General features: G+C 41.4%; 1 protein-coding gene across 6 annotated transcripts in view; it reads left to right on the forward strand.

Moving 5' to 3' along the window:
- ralgps2 (Ral GEF with PH domain and SH3 binding motif 2) overlaps positions 1-23598 on the forward strand; it is a 516901-nt gene that overhangs the window by 409336 nt on the left and 83967 nt on the right. For 5 of the 6 annotated variants that reach the window (XM_073063652.1, XM_073063658.1, XM_073063655.1 and 2 more), the window contains 2 exons: positions 969-1023; positions 22812-22889. In XM_073063652.1, coding sequence (XP_072919753.1) covers positions 969-1023; positions 22812-22889 — 133 coding nt within the window. The remainder of the gene's footprint in view (positions 1-968; positions 1024-22811; positions 22890-23598) is intronic. The other variant, XM_073063657.1, reaches the window with a different exon arrangement.

The raw sequence follows: 23598 nt of genomic DNA on the forward strand, positions 1-23598 counted from the left end.
GGAATGCCCCCCCCCCCCGTCCATTCACCATTCCCAATTCCCATTTCTCTCTTTCACATTATCTCCTTACCTGCCCATCACCTCCTTCTGGTGCTCCTCCCCCTTCTCTTTTTTCCATGGCCTTCTGTCCTCGCCTATCAGATTCTCCCTTCTTCAGCTCTATATCTTCCACCAACTGACTCCCCAGCTCTTTACTTCACCCCTCCCCCTCTCCCATTTCACCTCTTACCTACTACCTTGTATTTCTTCCTCCCCTCCCCCCACTTATTACTCTGACTTCTCACCTTTTTTCCTTCAGTCCTGAAGAAGGGTCTCTGCCTGAAAGGCTGACTGTTTACTCTTTTCTATAGATGCTGCCTGGCCTGCTGAGCTCCTGCAGCATTTTGCATATGTCACTCATATAGAAGCAAACTTGGAAAAGTAAATTTGCTTAAATCACAGATGTTTAGAAGGAATGTATCTAAGACTGTGGAACTTGGCACTTAAAACCACTTGAAGTTGCCCAATGTTGCCCTTTGCTCATGACAGGTCTCCCCATGGACTCCATTACTTGAATTTGGCTCTGTTGCTGCTCCCTGAGCATTTTGACTTGAATCCTTTCTTTCCACCTCTCAGGTAACCTAAACATAATCCTAAACTTTGACTATATTCTCCTCACCTCCTCTAGATAAGTGAAGCCTCAGCATCTGTGAAATGGGTCTTCCATCCAATACACAATGCAGTCCAGATTCCCGATCTGAATGATAAGTGAGTTAATCAAAGAATAGTATTGAACATTTGGTAAATAATCAACTTAATAATAGATTCCTAGATAATTATCTTTTTATCAGTAATGTACACTTTTATCACCAGAAAGTAAGGGAAAAGAAACATCCATTACCTAGTTAAGACATAAACTTTGTTAAAAGTACTTTAAATTTATAGGAATGTCTGTGTAATGTGACTGCCCTTAACATTTCTTGCTTCAGGTAGCAGTGAAGGTTCTGAACTCAGTGAAGAAGTATCATGGCCAGCATTTGAAAGGCAAGTGATTTTTGCAAATCATATTTTAGTTAGTCTGATTTTTGATGTATAATAGTTCCACATACTGCTCTCATCAACAGCTGTTGCTATTGGGTGAATGCCTTTTCTACTGTTCAAGATAGTTTATAATCTGAGTCGTATATCAGCTTTACTAACTGACAAATATACTCAAAAACAGCACTTTCTTTGATTTCTTTTTTTAATATTTAGCATTTTTCTAATTCTTGACATTCTGGTGGCAAAACATACAGATTATTTGTGGATCGGTGCTTCAAATAATGAATTGCCACTCTCATGCTGATTGCCTGATCGATATGTTGACAGCAAAATCCTTACCTAAGAAATGTAAATGTGGTTAAACTGGAGAGTAAATGGAGCAAAAACCATCAGAGTTGGAATTCTGAAACAAAAACTGAAAATGCTGGAAGCCCTCAACAGCTTCAGTAGAGAGGGTGTATGTTTTGGGTCAAGCATACTTCAGAACCTGAAAAATGAAAAACCCAGTTTAAAGTTGCAGAGAGGAGAAGAGTGGTAACAAGAGAGGAAACCTCTGCGAAAGGACACAGACTGAAGTTGCCCAGGAAGCAGCTGCTAAAAGGTATCTAGATTCAATGAAGAATAGACTATCTATTGTATAGAACTGTTAAATGTTAAAATTCAATATTAAGTCCTGATGGCTAAAATAAAGGACAAGGTACTATCCTTAAGCTTACATTATATATTGTTGGAATAAGAGCCATAGGTAGGGAGGTCGGAATGCAACTAGGTTAGAGAATTAAAGTGATATGTGACCAGAAGCTCAAACTTTTATATGATCTGAAGAGAAACCAGAGAACTTTTAAACAGAATGGAGCAGTTTTGCAAATATATCACTTCATTTGTTTTCTCCAATTATAAAAGCCATAATGTTGTTGACACTAAATGCAATATACTTTCTCCTTGTCCACAAAGGATACGGTCATGGACATCCTGCAGATAACAAAACATTGTGGATAGCACAAAGGTATAGCAATAGTGTCATAGAACACTACTGCACAGAAACAGGACCTTTGCTCAACTAGTTCATGCTAAACCATGTATCTGCCTAGTCCTATCAACCTGCACCTAAACCATAGCCCACCATACCCTTCCCATACATGTACCTTTCCAAATTGCTCTTAAATGTTGAAATCAAACCCACATACACCACTTGCACTGGCAGCTCGTTCCACATTGTCACCACCCTCTGAATTATGAAGTTCCCCCTTCGTGTTCTTAAACATTTCACCTGTCATCCTTAACCCATGATCTCTAGTTGTATTCTCATCCGAACTCAATGGGAAAAGCCTGCTTGCATTTACCCTATCTATACCCCTCATAATTTTGTATACCCTTATCAAAACTCTACTTAATCTTCTATGTTCTAGGGAATAAAATCCTAACCTATTCAACCTTTCCCAATAACTCGGGTCAAGTACCAGCAACATCATGTAAATTTTTCCTGCACTCTTTCGATCTCATTTATATCATTCCTGTAGGTAGGCGAACAGAGCTGCACATAATACTCCAAATTAGGCCTCATCAACGTCTTATACAATTTCAACATAACATCCCAACTCCTTTACTTAGTACATTGATTTATAAAGGCCAACATGCTAAAAGCTTTCTTTACAACCCTATCTACCTGCAATGCCACTTTCAAGGAATTATGGATCTTTATTCCCAGATCACTCTGTTGTACTGCACTCCTCAGTACCCAACCATTCACCATGTAAGGCCTGCCCTGGCTGGTCCTCCCAAAGTGCAACACCTCACACTTGTCTGAATTAAACCCACCTTCCATTTTTTTATCCTATTTTCTCAGCAGGTCCAGATCCCGCTGCAAACTTTGATAGCCTTCCTAGCTGTCCGCTACACGCCCAGTCATGTTGTCATCTGCAAATTCGCTGATCCAGTTTACCACATTCAGATCCAGATAATTGAAATAGATGACAAACAACAATGAACCCAGCACCGATCTCAGCTGCACACCACTAGTCACAGGCCTCCAGTCACTAGAGGCAACCATCTGCTCTCTACTTCTCCCGTGAAGCCAATGTCTAATTTACTACCTCATATTGTATTCTAAGCAACTAAACTTTCTTGGCCAACCTACCATGCAGACCTTGTCAAAGGCTTTGCTAAAATCCATGTAGACAACATCCACTGCCTTGCCTTCATGAACTTTCCTGATAACCTTCTCGAAAAACTCTAAAAGATTAGTTAGATGCAACCTTCCATGAACAAATCCATAATCAATCACTGTCTATCCAAATTACTGATATATATCCGGTCCCTTAGAATACCTTTCAAGACCTTTCCCACTACTGATATCAGGCTTACTAGCCTATAATTTCCTGGTGTATTCTTAGAGCCTTTCTTAAATAACAGATCAACATTAGCTATTCTCCAATCTTCCAGCATCTCACCTGTCACTAAGAATTTTTTAAATATCTCTGCTAAGGCCCCTGCAATTTCTGTACTAGCCTCCCAAGGGGTCCAAGGGAACACCTTGTCAAACCCTGGGGATTTATCCACCCTAATTTGCCACAAGACAGCAAACCTGTCCTCCTCTGTAATTTGTAAAGGGTCCATGCTCTCTGCTGCATTGCCTCACTTCTGTAGATTGTGTGTCCATCCCCTGAGTAAAAACAGATTTCAAAAACCCATTTCAGATCTGTCCCATCTCTTTCAGCTCTGTACTTAGATTACCACTCTGATCTTCCAGAGAACCAGTTTTGACCTTTTGCTTTTAATATAGCTGTAGAAGCCCTTAGGATTCTCCTTCATCTTGTTTGCTAGAGCAACCTCATGCCTTCTTTTAGCCCTCTTGATTGCCTTCTTTAGTGTTCTGTTGCATTTCTTACATTCTTCAAGTACCTTAGTTATTCCTACCTGCCTATACCTGCTATGCACCACCTTTTTCTTAGCTAGGCCTTAATCTTAATCTTTCATAAACCAAGATTCCCTAAACCCGTTATCATTGCCTTTTTTTTCTGGGAGGAATATACAAACGTTGTCCTTTCAAAATTTTACTTTTGACAGCCTTACTATCTTTGCTAGAACAAAGCCTTGCCTGATCCTTTCTGATACCATCAAAAATAGCGCTTTTCCCAATTTAGAATCGCAACCTGAGGATCAGACGTCACTAGTTACAGGTTCCCAATCTGAAAAGTATCCTTTCACTACCACTCTCAGCCTCCTACAATCAAGCCAATTTTATATCCACTTTGCTAACTCGCTTTGGATCCCAAGTATTCAAATTTATATGTGCAGCCACCATGGGGTACTTTGTCAAAGGCCTTGCTAACGTCCATCTTGCCTTCATTAATCCTCTTGTCACCTCCTCAAAAAAAACGCGTTGTGTGACATGATCTTCAATAAACAAAGCCATCTTAACTATCTCTAATCAGTCCTTTTTCAAATGCAAATAGATCCTGGCCTTCAGAATTTCTTCCAGTAACTTTCCCACCACTGATGTAAGACTCACTGCCCTATAGTTCATTAGCTTATCTTTGCAGCCCTGTTTAGTAAAGGCACAAAATTGTTCATCCTCAAAATGGTTTGCCCCCAAATTCTTAAACGAGTAGAATGGTTCAATGAAAGTACCAATGGAAGATTTTGTTTCCATCATTTGTTTCAATATTCATATATAGAGAAGCTGAGACAGTCAGTATAAAGAAACAGCGCTTGTTAAGCAAAAAATTAAAGCTGGACTTTTTTGAGAGTGACAGAATTTGGATCTCCCTTTTGCAAGCCAATTCTTGATTTAATTCCGGTGTTAATAGATTTTTGATAATCATTAAATTATATGGTGGGGGAAAGGCTATGGAGTTGGGGCTAATTTTATCCAGGCTTTTATTCATTCAGCAATGGAAATGGCTCAATAAAAAATAACATCTGTTCGTATATTCCCATCCCATGTCTAAATAATGCAAAATTGAAAGTTTATTGTGAATGCAGTAGGGCATGTAATTAATAACTTTGTAGTAGATGCAAAATATATGAAACTGAGTGAAGTGAATCAAAATACTGAATTTATGAATCCTTTGTATTTTTAAGGTTTATCTTAAAAAAAAATTGTTAGAACATTTGAAAAATGCACAAAATCTTTTATTTTGGATTATTATATTTCCTACCCACTTATTGCTGTAATTTACAATTGCTGTAAAGGCTAATTTATACTTGTGCGTTGCATCTACGCCGTAGGTACCGCGTATCCTACGCCGTACCCTATGCCATAGGGTGACGTGCACCTCCCCAAAAAAAGTAACTCACGAGTCGCAGCGACGCAGACCGCAACAACTGTGATTGGTCTGCTTGGTAGCATCGCATTTCCAGTTGCTGCTTCTCCACTGTGTCTGTACACCGATGCAAAATAGATGAACCAAATCGTCAAATATACCTACCAACATGCAAAAGTGTTTGAAATGCATTTCCTCGTCCATGTTTCTCATGAAGAAACTCAACACGGTGGCATAGAAACCCCACTGCCAACTGGCATTTTGGCACACACCAATGCATGCTCGCTACGGCTTAGAGCCTACGCAGAAGTGAAAATCAGGCCTACGGTGTAGCCCATATGCACAAGTATAAATCAGCCTTAAGATGGCGCCATTAAGTGGTGACTCTTTGCATGCAGCTCTGTTGGGACTATCCTGCTGGTGAATGTGCAGTCTCTGGAAAATAATACTGAAGACCTCAGAGGAAGGTTTCTATATCAGAGGGACATCTGAGACTGCTGTATACTTTGCTTTATGGAAAGATGTCTATCCCCCGCTATTTTGGATTCAGCACTGTAGCTCAATGTCTTCACCATTCTCTGCAAAGACAGGACAGCTCAGCATTTTCAAGACAGGACTTGGAGTATGTTTTATGATTAACTCATCATGTGTGTACAAACGTGATGGTTCTGTCTCATCCCTGTTCACCTGACCTGGAACATTTAGCAGTCAAATGCCGTCCATTTTATTTGCCGAGGGAGTTTTCACCAGCACATTCCAATTCAGGGCAACTGTAGGCATTTTCTGGAGGAGCTGAACAATGTAATTAGCAGACACGAAACTGGACCCTGATGCCTTCCTTATCATTGTAGGAGATTTCAATTAGGCCAGCTTGAAGAAGTTTCTGAACAACTACCATTGACAGATGACCTGCAGAATCAGAGGAGCCAACACACTTGAACAGTGTTATACCACCATCAGGAATGCTTACCGTGCCATCCCATGTCCACACTTTGGAAAGTCTGATCACTTCGCTGTACTTCTACTTCTAGCTTAGAGACTAAAGACTGCAGCACCAGTGGTGAGAACCAAGAAGTTATAGTCAAAGGAGGCAATACAGTGCTTACAGGACTGCTTTGAATCAGTGGACTGGCCAATATTCAGGGATCCATCTTTGAGTCTGAATAACTATGCCACAGTTGTCAACGACTTCATCAAAACCTGTGTAGGTTTGAGAACATACTGGACATACCCTGTGTGGTGAACAAGATATACCTGTCTGACTGCTCCTGTGGCTCCTCCCATAGACCCTGCTGACTGCTCCTGTGGCTCCTCCCACAGACCCCTGTATAAAGGCGACTGTGGGCTGCTGCTCTCCCTCATTTTCCCCAGGATGTAGTGTTGTTTATTCTTCCAGTCAATAAAAGCCGATATCTCGCTTCCTAAGTCTCAGCGTGAGTTATTGATGGTGCATCACCCTGTTCAAAAGCCATGGATAAACCAGGGGATTCATAGTCTGCTAAGGGCTAGATCTGTGACATTCAAGGCCAGTGATCCAGTACTATGCAAGTCCAGGTACAATCTATGGAAGACTATTTTAACACTGAAAAAAACAATTCTAAGGTTAGAGACAGAATCAGATGCATGTCAGCTCTGCCAAGGTTTGCAGGTCATTACTTCCAACAAAGCAAAACCTAACATTTATGGCAGTGATGCTTAACTCCCAGATGACCTCAATGCCTTTTGTGCACGCTTTGAAAGGAAGAATAAAACTATACTTGTGTGAATCCCTTTAGCATCTGGTGAATCTGTGATCTCTGTCTCAAAGGCCGACATCACAACATCTTTCAAGAGGGTAATACTCGCAAGGAGTCAGGCACTGATGGTGTACTTGGTAGGGCTGTGAAACCTGTGCCAGCAAACTGGCATGAGTATTCCAGGACATCTTCAATCTCTCACTGCTACATTTGGAGGCTCCCACCTGCTTCAAAAGGGTGACAATCCAGTGCTCAAGAAGAGCAGGGCGAGCTGCCTCAACAACTACCACTCAATGGAACTGACATCTTCTGTGATGAAATGTTTTGAGAGTTTAGTCATGGCTAAAATCACTTTTGCCTAAGCAAGGACCTGAACCTGCTGCAGTTTCCCTATCACTACAATAAGTCTACAGCGGATGCAATCACACTGACTCTCCACTCGGCCTTGGTTAACCTGGGCAATAGTAATAGTTCAGCATTCAATACAATGTTCTAGCCAAAAAGCTCCAAAGCTTGGGGTTCTATACTTTCTGCTGCAACTGGATCCTTTTACTTCCTCATTGGGAGATCACAGTCTGTGTGGATCGAAATAACATAGAAACATAGAAAATAGGTGCAGGAGTAGGCCATTCGGCCCTTTGAGCCTGCACCGCCATTCAGTATGATCATGGCTGATCATCCAACTCAGAACCCTGTACCTGCTTTCTCTCTATACCCCCTGATCCCTTTAGCCACAGGGGCCATATCTAACTTCCTCTTAAATATAGCCAATGAACCGGCCTCAACTGTTTCCTGTGGCAGAGAATTCCACAGATTCACCACTCTCTGTGTGAAGAAGTTTTTCCTCATCTCGGTACTAAAAGGCTTCCCCTTTATCCTTAAACTGTGACCCCTCGTTCTGAACTTCTCCAACATTGGAAACAATCTTCCTGCATCTCGCCTGTCCAATCCTTTTAGAATTTTTTACGTTTCAATAAGATCCCCCCTCAGTCTTCTAAATTCCAGTGAGTATAAGCATAGTCGATCCAATCTTTCTTCATATAACATTTCTTCCTCGCTGACAATCAACACTGGTGCATCTCAAGGATGTGTGCCTAGCCCACTGCTCTACTGTCTCTACACCTGACTATGTGGCTAGGTAGAGTTCAAACACCATCTATAAATTTCCCAACGTCACAACTATTGGCAGAATTTCAGATGGTGATGAGGAGGCATACAGGACCAAATGTGTCACAACAACAACCTTGCACTCATCATAAGTAAGACCAAACAATTGATTTTCAGGAATGGTAATCAAGGGAACACACGCCACTTCTCATCAAGGGTGTAGAAATGAAAGGGTGAGCAGTTTCAAGTTCATGGTTGTCAACATCTATCCTGGGCTCAACTGGTGCACTACCACCTAGTATGGAGAAGCCACTGCACTGGATCTGAATAAGCTGCAGAAAGTTGTAAACTCAACCAGCTTCTTCTTGATTACTAGCCTCCCCAGCATCCAAGACACCTCTAAAAGGCAGCATCCATCACTAAGGAACCCTCTTCTCATTGCTACCATCAAGGAGAATTTACAGGTGTTACGAACCCCGTAACTGGGTAACTTACCAGCAAAGATAGAGACGTCCGTTGAAGTCTGATGATACTATTTTTAACAGTATTTATTAGTAAAACTACACAAAAATAATATCAATGCAAATATACAGATAATATACGTCGTCAATACTAAACCTAAAAGTGCCGGTATAATAATAATCAATAAGAAATAAGCTCTATCATTGTCTAGGGGATAATGTATTGTCCAATGGAAATATATAGTTCGTTCAGTTCATACAGGCTGCAGCCGTTGGGGACCGCTGTGTTGCAATTGTTGGAGAGAGAGAGAGAGAGAGAGAGAGAGATTTAGGAGAAAAACTTGCCGGCTTTCCTTTATGATTTCGATCCGTCAGGTGTCTCATTGTCGTGGCCGCTCAAGTGTGACCTCTCCTTTAGCTAAACCATTCTTCCGTGATGAGCCCGCCACCCCGGCAAGGGAGGACGCACACGAGCTTTCACCGGCTTTCGCTATAAAACGCTATCACGGGATTTCTAGCGTTTCTCCTGGTGCGTCTAAAGGGGTTGTTCCCCAGGCCCCTCTTTTATCCTTACTCACGGGGTCTCAGATGTCAATCAGGTTGGGATGATGCAATCCCTCAACCAGACCACTCTGGTTGTCCCCTGAGGGGTTTCAATGAATAATACAGTACTCAATACACAATTCCGTCTCCAAGAGACAATGGCCGTTATCAGTGGTTCTGTTCTGCTGATGTCAGGACACATTCCAAACCTTGTGTATTCTGGGTGTCTGGGTCCCAGACCCGAAATAATAGCGATCTTGCGATTCTCAAAAAGGAGAGGGCGACTTTGTACCCTTCGGCCCCTCAGAGTTGCTCCACCTTCGTAACACAGGAGCCTGAAGACAGTCACTCATTCGCTTCAGGAACAGCTTCTTCCCCTCTCTTTTTAGATAGATAGATAGATGGATACTTTATTCATCCCCATGGGGAAATTCAACATTTTTTCCAATGTCCCATACACTTATTGTAGCAAAACTAATTACATACAATACTTAACTCAGTAAAAATATGATATGCATCTAAAATCACCCTCTCAAAAAGCATTAATAATAGCTTTTAAAAAGTTCTTAAGTAGTTTACTTAAATACATTGAGTCCTAACCCCGGCACTTTAACATATCTTACTCCTGGCGGTTGAATTGTAAAGCCGAATGGCATTGGGGAGTATTGATCTCTTCATCCTGTCTGAGGAGCATTGCATCGATAGCAACCTGTCGCTGAAACTGCTTCTCTGTCTCTGGATGGTGCTATGTAGAGGATGTTCAGGGTTTTCCATAATTGACCGTAGCCTACTCAGCGCCCTTCGCTCTGCTACCGATGTTATACTCTCCAGTACTTTGCCCACGACAGAGCCCGCCTTCCTTACCAGCTTATTAAGACATGAGGCGTCCCTCTTCTTAATGCTGCCTCCCCAACACGCCACCACAAAGAAGAGGGCGCTCTCCACAACTGACCTATAGAACATCTTCAGCATCTCACTACAAACATTGAATGACGCCAACCTTCTAAGGAAGTACAGTCGACTCTGTGCCTTCCTGCACAAGGCATCTGTGTTGGCAGTCCAGTCTAGCTTCTCGTCTAACTGTTCTCCCAGATACTTATAGGTCTTAACCTGCTCCACACATTCTCCATTAATGATCACTGGCTCCATATGAGGCCTAGATCTCCTAAAGTCCACCACCATCTCCTTGGTCTTGGTGATATTGAGACGCAGGTAGTTTGAGTTGCACCATATCACAAAGTCCTGTATCAGTTTCCTATACTCTTCCTCCTGTCCATTCCTGACACACCCCACTATGGCCGTGTCATCAGCGAACTTCTGCACATGGCAGGACTCCGAGTTATATTGGAAGTCTGATGTGTACAGGGTGAACAGGACCGGAGAGAGCACGGTCCCCTGCGGCGCTCCTGTGCTGCTGACCACCGTGTCAGACCTACAGTCTCCCAACCGCACATACTGAGGTCTATCTGTCAAGTAGTCCACTATCCAATCCACCATATGAGAGTCTACTCCCATCTCCGTTAGTTTGTGCCTTAAGATCTTGGGCTGGATGGTGTTAAAGGCACTAGAGAAGTCCAGGAATGTAATCCTCACAGCACCACTGACCCCATCCAGGTGAGAGAGTGATTTGTGCAGCAAATACGTGATAGCATCCTCCACTCCCACCTTCTCCTTATATGCAAACTGAAGAGAATCCCGGGCGTGCCTGGTTTGTGGCCTCAGATTCTGTATTATCAGCCGCTCCATGGTCTTCATCACGTGCGACGTCAAGGCAACAGGTCTGAAGTCATTCAACTCCTTTGGTTGTGGTTTCTTGGGTACCGGGACAATACAGGATGTTTTCCACTGTCTGGGTACTCTTCTCTGCTCCAGGCTCATGTTGAAGATGCGCTGTAGTGGTTCTCCCAGCTCAGTCGCACAGGCCCTCAGTAATTGTGGGGATTCTCCATCCAGTCCAGCCGCCTTGCTGGTACAGATCTTCCTCAGTTGACCTTCCACCTGTGCAGCCGTAATCCTGGACGTGGGCAAGGTCTTCTGTGAGTGGCTATTTTCCTGTGAGGGAAGTAAGAGGGAGGACGAGTAGAAAGACAAGCCTGGTGTGGAGTTCTGCGATGAGGATGAGATTGTACTGTCGAACCTATTGAAGAAGTTGTTCAGCTGGTTCGCTTTCTCCACATCTCCACTTATGTTTGCCCCCCGCTTTGCACCGCATCCAGTGATGATCTTCATCCCATCCCACACCTCCTTCATGCTTTTTTTCTGCAGCTTTTGTTCTAGCTTCCTCCTATACTGCTCCTTTGCCCCCCTTATCTGTACTCTGAGTTCCTTCTGAACTCTTTTAAGCTCCAACCAATCACCATCTTTAAAGGCCCTCTTCTTCTGATTTAGGAGGCCTTTGATGTGACTAGTGATCCAGGGCTTATTATTGGGATAGCAGCGAACTGCACTGCTTATTTAATTTATTTTTATATATACTTACTGTGTTTTATAGTTTTTAATTACTATGTATTGCAGTGTACTGCTGCTGCAAACCAACAAATTTCACAACATATGCCACTGATACTAAACCTGATTCCTGATTCTTCTGGTTAATTGTTTATGTTAAGTGTGTATATTCCAACAATACCAGACATCCCACCCTGCAAAAACTCATTTCAGGAGGTAGCACCCCTGCCCCCTGCAATCTCATATCCCCCCTCCCCCCACATCCCTGGTCGACCTCCAAGGGTGTATGTAATACTTTGTTTAGTGATTTTGTCTAATCTGTACACCAAGTTGGGTATATACAGAAAACGTGACATTAAAATATGTACTTATATTATCATGGAGTCATTTTTTTAAGCAAGCCTACAGGGAGTTTGGCCTCATCAATAGAGTAGCTCTTTAGCAGCTAGCCAGCTAGTTTAAATAACGTTAGCTATACGAATGAACGAATGACACCTGTTAAACTCACCTCAACATGTCTTTTACATTTTAACCCACCATGGGCAATAGAAAAGTCTCTGTTGCAAACAGTGCAGTGAGCAACACTGTCATTATTTTTGACCCCTATTAGGCAGGGGTACACTTTAGTGTAGTCTGGGATGAAGTACGTTTTATATTTTCTTTTTTTGGAAAACTCTGCCATAGCGCTGCAGGACACTAAACTGAACTGATGGACAATGAAAGAGAGAGAGAGGTCGACTGTAAAGCCCACCCACAGAGAAAACTGATAGGTCTACTTAGCACAAAGAGAGACCAATCAGGATGCCCCCTCCCTCTCCAAAAAAATCGATTTTTGGGATATTGTATATAATTTGCGGGCATCAGGGAGCCACTATCAATATGCAGGAGACACCCAAAGCTTCTGGGAGAGGTGGGATGTCTGCAATACTGTCATCAGTTTCTTTGCACTGAGCACAGCTAAGACAATATACCACAAAGTATGGCTGCATTTCTTCAACTGTAAAAGTAACTTTTACTGGGGTGTGTATCATATCTCATTTCAGCCACATTTGAGACTTCTGAAGTTGCTTTTAAGTTTGCAAACACGAGGAAATCTGCAGATGCTGGAAATTCAAGCAACACACACGAAATGCTGGTGGAACACAACAGGCCAGGCAGCATTTTGTATGTGTTGCTTGCTTTTAAGTTGATAGTTTTGTTCTGTTGATTGTCCTCCACCAAGAATTAAGATGACACTTTTAAATTCATTTCAATTATGCTTCCTGTAGTCAATAGAATGAGAAAACAAGGGTTTGATCCTGTCAGTTAGAGTTGTGGTAGGGATGTTCCCATATCTAAGCAGAAAATGTGCTATTTCTCTTTACTGATATAGGACATTGTTTATCCAGGAGGCTTCGGGGACATGGCTGGGAATCCCCAGGCCATTCCCAAAATGCCTTAAAAACAGTGATCAGAGAGTTATTGTAATTTTCAGTATATTTTAGTTTGAATCTATAAGATGCCATGGCTGTTCGATGAAAATCTAGTGCTAGTCTCTGGATCTAGTGAGGACAAATCTGTCTTGTGCAGCACTTGGAGAAAGTATTAGCGGGTACTATAGTGACTATGGTACTAGTGGTCTTTGCATAAGACTCAAGGAAAAAGAGTTGCTGGCACCAGCTGTATTTTCAAATAGTTCTTATAGAGATGATATAGTCATAATAGGCTGCAAGTCAAGTTGAATTACTAGCTCCAACTTTAAGAAAACAACTAGCTTTTAGGAAGAAGTATAGTCTTTCAAGCATGTTTGGATAAACTTTGAGATTCATCTTTAAAGTTTATCTCTGAATGTAACCTCATTTCTTCAAAGGAACCTTTTGTGATTGTAGATGGCTTGCTTCCCTTCCCATTCTGCAGTGGCTGATGTGCCATAAAGGAACCAAAGAAACTGTCATACTTGATAAGGGAAACAAGTATTTTTGGAAGGTGCTGTTCACCTGGTAATCGCTTGCCACAATAGAGCCTACAATACAATGCTTTTTTTAGTGGTCTACCCAAAGGGTGGGCTGGCCAGTGGTGTAGTGGCATGAGCACTGGACTTCGAAGCAGATGGTCCTGAGTTTGAATTCGGCTGGGTTCCAACCTGTAGCAGCAGTATCTGTGGAATGAAGGGCTAGTCATGTTTTCCTTTTTAAAAAATGGAATCCATATTGCAAATTAGAGGGTTGCTCTTTGGCCACTTGGAAAAGATGGTTAATAAGCATTGACCATGTAAAACCAGCCATTACAAAAATAAGTTTAAATTAAATTTTCTGAATTGCATGGACTGTTGATTTAAAATTTACCTCTGAATATAATAGCACAGATTTGAAACAATCATTGTTTTCAAAAATTGTCCTGATTTCAGGATTGGGCAATTGGCATTAACAGTGTATTTTCTTTTTCCTCTTTACATATTTAAGATAATTTCATATGATATCAATGGTTAACAGATAATTTGATCATTAAGCTGTTCTGGGATTTTCTGTTGTACAGTAGAGCTTGCTGTGGGTAGGATTGTGACCATTCAAGCTCCTTAAAATGATAATTGACTCAATATCTAGCCAGACCTGCTTTTCAGGAAATAGCTTTAAACTTACATTTCTCTGGTAATTTCATGGAACATTTATTTTACTCTGTATTCTTGACTCTATGTATTAAATTTCCTGTTCTTTTGTCCATTCGTATTGCTCATTGCTTTCAAAATAATGTTGGAAGAGACTTCATTGGCTATATGTTTGTGCACTTAGAAGAATAAATATAGGAACGGTGTTTGGACCTTCAAGCATGTGCCATCATCTTTCAAGAATGATCTCCCTGAACATCAGTTTCTTGCACTATGCCCATATTGCCTTAATGTTAAGAATCTGTTGATCTCTGTTTTGAAATATCACAATAACATGCCTCCACAGATCTCCAGAGTAGAGGATTCCAAAAATTATTTGCTTGAAGAAATTACTCTTGCATTCAGTGCTAAATGGCCTACCCAATGTTTTGATACTGACTGTAAGATCTAGACTTTTCAAATAGGATGAATATATTCCCTTCATTCAACCTATGTAATTAGAGGTTTTATCTGCTCAGCCACCCCACATACAGTGTACACACTGTATGAGGAGAAGTTAAGCAGATGATTCTTTCGAACCAGTGAATCTTCATTGCATCGCTTCTATGACTAGAATGCAACCAAGGAGTCTAAAAGTACATTGTAAATCAGGTGCTATCTCAGCATGGCTAGACATAATTGTAGCAAATCTTCACTAATTTGTACTAGAAATAAAGTCCAGCATAACTGTTCATTAGAGCTGCAGTTTAGCTTCTGATGACTTGCATATACAGTAAGTGCACCCAAATACTTTTTAACATCAATGTTACCTAATCTTTCACCATTTAGAAATTAGTTTTTCCATTATGTGCACCAAAAAGAATAACTTCATTTTTTCCATATTTGTCATATTTATGTCACTCACTTAGCTCAACTTTAAGCATTTTCCTCCCAAATCTCAATCCCAGCTAATTTTTATCAACAAATGTGGAAATTTAACACTTGATCATCCGTTCAGCTTAATCATTTATATTGGTTATATATAAACCATAAGCACCTATCCCTTTCATAACTCACAGCCTGTAAACCTAAGCATTTGTTTATTCTCATTATTTGTTTTTGGTCTTGTAACAGATTTTCAATTCACATCAGTTTACTCCAATTCCATGTATTCTAATCTTACTGACGAAATGACCTGATCAAAAGATCTAAGTGCACCATATCCACTTCCCCTTATCTCCTCTGTCATTCTCAAAGTAGATTAGATAAAAATAATTTTCCTTGCATAAATCCATGTTGATTCTGCTCAATTCCATGACCATAAGGCATAGGAGGAAATTGAGTCATTTGGCCCATCAAGTCTGCTCTTCCATGTCTGATTTATTCCTCTCAACCACATTCTCTTGCCTTCTCTCTGTAACCTTTGACACCCAGACTAAACAAGAACCTATCAACCTCTGCTTTAAATATACACAATGACTTGGCCTCCACAGCACTGAATTCCACAGATTCACTACCCTCTGGCTAAAGGAATTGCTCCTCATCTCTGTTCTAAATAGATGTCCTTCTATTCTGAGGCTGTGCCCTTGGATCCTAGACTACCCCAGATATAACTTCTAGTTTAAGATGGTGCTACAGAATACGTGTATCAACTCACTGGTAGTTCAAAAGGCAAGAAATTTGACTAATACTAATGCTAAAACATTACCACTAACGCCTTTTCTGAAGTAAATTATGGTAAATTATCACCACAAACAATGAAAAGGGAGTGAAGTCATGCAAAGGGAGTTTGAGGAATGAGCCGTGCTGATGTGTTGCAGAATTGATATAGATGGGGTGAGCCTTTCAGAGAGGAGAAGTCGAGGCAAAGGAGTTCCGATGCCAGTACAACTGGCCCGGGTGCAAATGAGCATGGAAGCTATAGGAAGGATAAGCAACCTAATCTTGGCACCATGGTTCAGGGAGCCATTCAAGAGGGGGAAGAGAAGAGAAATATTGTTGTAATTGTGGATAGTATAGTCAGAGGAATAGAAACAATTCTGTATCATGAGGTTCTAGAGTTGTGAAGGCTGTGTTTCCTGCCTAATGCCTGGGCTTGGGATATATTATCTGATGTGCAAAGGAATTAGAAATAGAAGGGGAAAGATCGAGTTGTCGTGGTCCATATGGGTACTGACAACATAGACAGAGCAAGGAAAGAGCTTCTGCTGAGAGAATATGAACAACTAGGGACTAAATTAAAAAGCAGAACTAAAAAGGTAATAACCTCAGCTAAATGCAAATTGGCAAAGTCAACAAGATGACAGTGTTAAATGTGTGGTTCAAAGATTAGTGTTGAAGAAGTGGGTTTGAATTTGTGCAATATTCACACCAGTAATAGGCAAAGAGGGAGGAGATAAGGAAAGATGTGACAGGCTCCACTTGAGCCAAGTTAGGATCAGAATCCCGGTGAATCACATTACTAGGGCTGTGGATAGGGGAGTGGGTTCAACTGATTGAAAAATATGGATAAAGTTAAAAAGAGAAGGAGAGCAGAGGATAGGTTACTGAAATATCCAGAATTTAAAAAAAGACGGAAATATTAGAAGATGGTAAGAATTTAACTTCAGGCTACATGGAGACAAATTTGAGAAAGAGTTGATAAATACAGGACTGAATGCATTATGTTTGAGTAGATGCAGAATTTGAAACAAGGTAGATGAGCTTATGGCACAGTTAGAAATTGGCACACACAATGTTGTGGGCATCACAGAATTGTGGCTGAAAGAAGATTACAATCGGGATCTAAGCAGATAAGGATACAAAACCTATCAAAAAGACAAGCAGATGGGCAGAGAGGGTAGGTTGGCTCTGTTGGTAAATATGATGAAACCATATCCTTAGCAAGAAGTGATATAGGATGAAGCATTCTTGTGGTTAGAGTTAAGAAGCTGCAAGAGTCAAAGGACCCTGATGGGAATTACAGTATATACAAACTCTGAGCAGTAGCTAGGATGTGGCATTAAACTACAATTAGAAATCAAAAAGGCATGTATAAAAGACAATGTTATAGTGGTAATCGAGAACTTCAATAAGCAGGTAGACTGGGAAAATTAGGTTGGCGCTGCATCTCTAGAGAAGGAGTAAAGACATTCCCCAATGGTTGAGCCCACTGGGGAAGAGGCAATTTTATGCAATGAAACAGATTTGATTAGGTAAAGGAACCCTTAGGAGCAAGTTATAATATAATAGAATTCACCCTAAAATTTTGAGAGGGAGAAGCTAAAATCAGACGTATCAGCATTACAGTTGAGTAAAGGTAGCTACAGAAGCATGAGAGAGGATCTGAACAGGGATGATGGTAGAGCAGCAATGGCAGGAGTTTCTGGGAGTAATTCAGAAGATGCAGGATCATTTCATCCTGAGAAGAAGCAGCATTCTAAAGGGAAGGTGAAGCAAAGGTGGCTGACAAGAAAAGTCAAAGACAGCAGAAAAGCAATAGAGAGAGCATACAATATTGTGAAAACTAGCGGAAAGCTAGAGGATTGGGAATCTTTTTAAAAACATCAAAAGACAACTAAAAAGTAATAAGAAAAGAAATATGAAGATAAAAAGGTAATAAAAAGCACCACTGCCGGCAACGGTGGTGGAGGCGGATACGATAGGGTCTCTTAAGAGGCTTTTAGATAGGTACATGGAGCTTAGTAAAATAGAGGGCTATAGGTAAGCCTAGTAATTTCTGAGGTAGGGACATGTTCAGCACAACTTTGTGGGCCAAGGGGCCTGTATTGTGCTGTAGATTTTCTATGTTTCTAAAAGCTAACTAGTAACGTAAAAGAGGATACTAAAAAGTATTTTCAGATATAAAAATAGAAAATGAGAAGCAAAGGAGGACATTGGACCACAGGAAGATGACACTGGAAAAGTAGTAATAGGGAACAAAGAAATGGCAGACTGTTACATACCCCGTGAGTATTGTTACGTACCCGTGACACGTGACAGTGGTACCCTTGTCACGTGACTGGGGTTGAAGTTATACTGGACTTGAGGTAATGGTCTTGTGATGGTGGAGTGACGTCATTTTCCCGCCAGTAGAGGTCATGTGACAGGTTTTTTTTACAGGGTATAAAAGGAAGACCCACCCTGTCAGGTGGGGCAGTTCGTGGCGGGATTTGCCAAGCTGACTTCATGTCCCTGCGTGATTTAATGTGATGATGCAGTTTAGTTGAAAAATGAAGTTTTATATAATGCCTAAAGTTTAAAAGGTCATTGCCAGCGGTTTCTTTGCTGGTGGAGAGTGAAGATAAGAATTTGGAAGATAGAAATCGAGGAGAATCGATTTTCGACGGTGGATTGGTTACGACCTTATTTGATCCTCATTCGGAAGGATTTTGTTGACTATTCTTGCTGTTAATCCCTGGGTTTGACCAGAAAGGATTTGAGAATAGTGTGGAAGGAAGGTCAGTGCCTTTAAGCCGTTATATTTTATAAAATTCTTCGTGGGAAAGTTCGACGCCGGGGAATCGAAGGACATCGACGTGGAAGAGAATTTAAATCGCTTTAAAAAGTCTCTCCTTTTTAAATGGACTGTGAGCTTTTGAACTTTCGGCATACCGCTTTAAAGAACTGTTTACTTTCGGCATACCGCTTTAAAGAACTGTTTTTTTTCAATACCGCTTTTAAGAACTGTTTGATCTGCAACGCTATTAAGAACAGTGAATCTGCCGCACAGCAGCTGAGTTCCATTTAAGCTAATGTTTGTTTACTTTTGGGGGGTTGGTTTTCAGTGTTTAATAAAAGTGTTATTTGTTATGAAAACCCTTGCCTAACTCATCTATATTTATTGTTGCCTGAATACGTAACAGTATCTTGTGACTGTCACATGACCATGATGTAATTGAGTCTCTGCTGGGCATGATGTAATGGTCTTGTGATGGTGGAGTGATGTAATTTTCCTGCCAGTAAGAGGTCATGTGATGGCCTGTTTCAACAGGTATAAAAGGGGAACGCCCTACAGTGACGGAGGTCAGTTTGTGGCTTAATTCGTCAGTGACTCCGTTATGCTGCATGTTCGTCTCATGACGCAGTTTTGTTTTAACATGGAGTTTTACTTTCTATTGTAAGTTTTGCCAGCAGATGTTAAAACCACTGCCAGTTTTGATTCCCACCTTTGCAGTCCAGTTGGAGAATGAAGAATTTATTGAAGTACGGAAAACCCAAAGGATTGAGAAAAGTTGGTGTTGTCGACGGTGAAACAGGTTCGACCTTATTTGATCCTCATTCAGAAGGAATTAGTAACCTGCATCCAAGATAGTCCCTGCTAAAGAGCAGAAAGGACTGGAGCAGGGTTTTGCCAAGGAAAGTTCAGTGCCTTTAAGCCATTTTATTTCCTTTGTCGTAAATCCTTCGGGCAAGGCATATTTCGGCTGGGATCAGCAGTAACATCACGTCGTCAAGGAATTTGTTACTTCCAGGAAAATCTCTCCTAATTGACTGTGTAAATCATTTGGACTTTTGCATTTACTACTTTTAAGAACTGTGTTCGCATTTATCACTTTAAGAACCGTTGGAGTTGCCGTTTAGCAGTTAACTTCTGGTTAAGTTAGTCGTTTGTTTACTTTTGTTTTTTTGAGCAGTGTTTAATAAATGTTTTATTTGTTTGTAAAAAACCTGTCTCAATTCTATATTCATTGTTACCGTATCGCAAAATGGACGAACTGGTTAAGTACTTTGTGTCAGTCTTCACTGTCGGTACATGTCAGAACTTTGAAAGTGTCAGGGACGGACTTCCGGTAAGATGGCGATTGCTTAGCTGCTCCGAACTTTTGTTCCGTTACTGTCGCTACCTTTGCACTAAATGTCTCCATTTTATAAAGCTTAGTTAGGAATTATTTCGGTATCTCTTACTTGCCTGTGGATATATCTAACCTACAATGTCTAGCAAGAGTTCTAAATCCGGGAGAAAAGAAACTACGACCTCATCGGACGTGACGATGGAGGCGCTTGAAAATCTCCGAGACGAAATCTTAAAGGAAATTAAAACCGCTTTCAAACAGTTAGAAGAGAAACTGGATCGGATCAACGATAAAGTGGAAAGTGTCAGGGACAGAGATGAATGTAGTCACTGTCATTAAGGAGAAGGTGCTTTAGAAGCTGAAAAGTCTGAAGGTGGATAAGTCACCTGGCCAATATGGTGTACACCACAGGGTTCTGAAAAAGGTATGAAGAGATTGTGGATGCATTAATTGTGATCTTACAGGGATCACCAGAGTCAATAATAGTTCCAGGGGATTGGTAAATCACAAATGTCACTCTACTCTTTAAGAGGGAGAAAGACGAATAATGAATTATTGGCTGTTTAACCTGACTTCAGTGGTTGTGTATGCAATGCCTATTGCGAAGTCTTAGAATGCTCATTCAACATCCAACAAATACCCAGTCACATCAGGTGTACAATACCAAATGGAAGATGCATGATGAGGGAAAATTGGAATCCACTGAGTGTTTTTCATTTAATAGTATGTGATCCTAAACCCCATTGTTCTTACTTCAGTTAACAGACACAAAATGCTGGAGGAACTCAGCAGGCCAGGCAGCATCTATGGAAAAGTACAGTTGATGTTTCGGGCCAAGACCCTTTGGCAAGACTGGAGAGAAAAAGCTGAGGAGTAGGTTTAAAAGATGGGGGGAGGGGAGAGAGAAATACAACGTGATAGGTGAAACCTGAAGGAGGAGGAATGAAGTAAAGAGCTGGGAAGTTGATTGGTGAACAGAGTCTTGCCATCTTCAGAAGTTTTCTGATGACTCTGCCATAGTTGGATGCATCAGCAGGGGAGATGAGGCTGAGTACAGAGGTGAGGTGAGGTGGGTACTGAGATGAGGTGGGAAACTTTGTCACATGGTGCAAGCAGAATCATCTGCAGCTTAATGTGAAAAAGACCTAAGGAGCTGGTGGTGGACCTGAGGAGGGCTAAGGTACCGGTCACCCCTGTTTCCATCCAAGGGGTCAGTGTGGACATGGTGGAGGATTACAAATACCTGGGGATACGAATGGACAATAAACTGGACTGGTCAAAGAACACTGAGGCTGTCTATAAGAAGGGTCAGAGCCATCTCTATTTCCTGAGGAGACTGAGGTCCTTTAACATCTGCCAGATGATGCTGAGGATGTTCTACGAGTCTGTGGTGGCCAGTGCTATCATGTTTGCTGTTGTGTGCTGGGGCAGCAGGCTGAGAGTAGCAGACACCAACAGAATCAACAAACTCATTCATAAGGCCATTGATGTTGTGGGGGTGGAAATGGACTCTTTGACGGTGGTGTCTGAAAAGTTGCATGCCATCTTGGACAATGACTCCCATCCACTCCATAATGTACTGGTTAGGCACAGGAGTACATTCAGCCAGAGACTCGTTCCACCGAGATGTAACACTGAGCGCCATAGGAAGTCATTCCTACCTGTGGCCATCAAACTTTACAACTCCTCGCTAGGAGTGTCAGACACCCTCAGTCAATAGGCTGGTCCTGGTTCTTCACTATTCTTGGTTGGTGCGGCTGTAACAAAACCCAATTTCCCTCGGGATCAATAAAGTATGTCTGTCTGTCTGAAAGAGATACAGGGCTGGAGAAGGGGGAATCTGATAGAAGAAGACAGAAAGCCATGGAGGAAAGAAAATAGGGAGGAACACTTGGAGGGAGGAGATGGGCAGGCAACGAGATAATGTGAGAGAGGGAAAAGGGGATGGGGAATGGTGAAGGAGGGGGAGCGGTCTCCCTGTCCATTCATTCCCTTCCCACTGATCTCTTTCCTGGCATTTATCCTTGAAAGTGGAACAAGTTCTACACCTGCCTCTCACCTCCTCCTTCACTACCGTTCAGGACCCCAAACAGTCCTTCCAGGTAAGGCGACACTTCACCTGAGAGTCTGTTGTCCGATGCTCCTGGTGTGGCTTCCTGTCTTATCAGTGAGACCCGACATAGATTGGGAGACTGCTTTGCTGAGCACCAGAAAAAGCAGGATCTCCCAGTGGCCACCCATTTCAATTCCACTTCCCATTCCCATTAAGATATGCCTATGCATGGCCTCCTGCACTGTTGTGATGAGGCCACACTTAAGTTGGAGGAACATCCTGGGTAGCCACCAACCTGATGCCATGAACATCAATTTCTTGAACTTCTCACCATTCTCCATCCCTTTTTCCCTCTCTCACCTTATCTCCTTGCCTGCCCATCACTTCCCTCCAGTGCTCCTCCCCTCTTTTCTTTTGTCCTTGGCCTTCTGTCCTCTTCTATCAGACTCCCCCTTCTCCATCCCTGTATTTCTTTCACCAGTCAACTTTCCAGTTCTTTACTTCATCCCTCCCCCTTCAGGTTTCATCTACCACCTTTGTGTTCCTCTTTTCCCTCTCCCCACCTTTTAAACCTACCCCTCATTTTTTTTCTCCAGTCCTGCCAAAGGGTTTCGGCCTGAAATGTCAACTACTCTTTTCCATAGATGTTGCCTGGCTTCCTGAGTTCCTCCAGTATTTTGTGTATATTGCTTGGACTTGCAGCATCTGCAGAATCTCTCCAGTTTGTGATTGTCTTACATCAGTAGTTTAATTTATTTAATAGTGCCACGATAACTTGATAATCATAAATACATAAAATCTTCCAGAATATTGCTTTTTTTAAAACTACAATAAAATTCTGCAGGAACCGTTTCTATTATTCCCTTTGTCCAGTGCCACGAGTTGGGAGGAATGGCTCTCGAGGGCACATGAAAACCAACAGGTAATAATCTCTTTCTAAGAGGAATTCACATGGCTCATTTCCCTCTGTCCAAAGTATAATCAGGGTGGTGGCACTAAAATGGATCAATGAATCTGCTTCCTCTCTTTTGAATCAACTGACCAACATGGTGGTGGATTTTGAAATTTGGATTGCCTTTCTGTCTCTGGGTGTTTGATTCAGTTTCTTCCTGATGTTAAAGTATTGAGTATTATTGTGTTGTACATTCTGATAATGTTTCTTGTTCTGAATAATAAGAATTTTACCATGACAGTGCCACAGAAGAATTCAACAATGTTCTAACTAGGAGTAATTTAATGTTATGATGTGTCCTTTGATAATCAAACTTTTTTTTAAAATGAGTACAAAACATTTCTATGCTTGCTCTTGTGGCAATTTGTGGTCACGTTTGCAAATTTGCTAAAAAGAATTTAAATTTCATTTTGTGAAATGTCTACAGATATATATTTACTTGCACTTAACAGTGCGCTTTCCAGTAGATATCAGTTAAAAAAGGAACAGCACCTGCTTCATTGAATGCTGATAAGGTTGTAAATGTATTCGTAGCTCCTTTCGTACTTAATTTACTAAAAACAATAAATTGATAATGCTGCTTTGTGCTACCAATGGATCTTTGATTTTTTATTGTAGAGCTCTTAGTCTTGGAGTTCACACATGCATAGGTGCAAAATCAGCTTGAAAATACTTATGC

Source organism: Hemitrygon akajei, chromosome 12 (assembly GCF_048418815.1).
Source record: "Hemitrygon akajei chromosome 12, sHemAka1.3, whole genome shotgun sequence".
NCBI classification, from domain to species: domain Eukaryota; kingdom Metazoa; phylum Chordata; class Chondrichthyes; order Myliobatiformes; family Dasyatidae; genus Hemitrygon; species Hemitrygon akajei.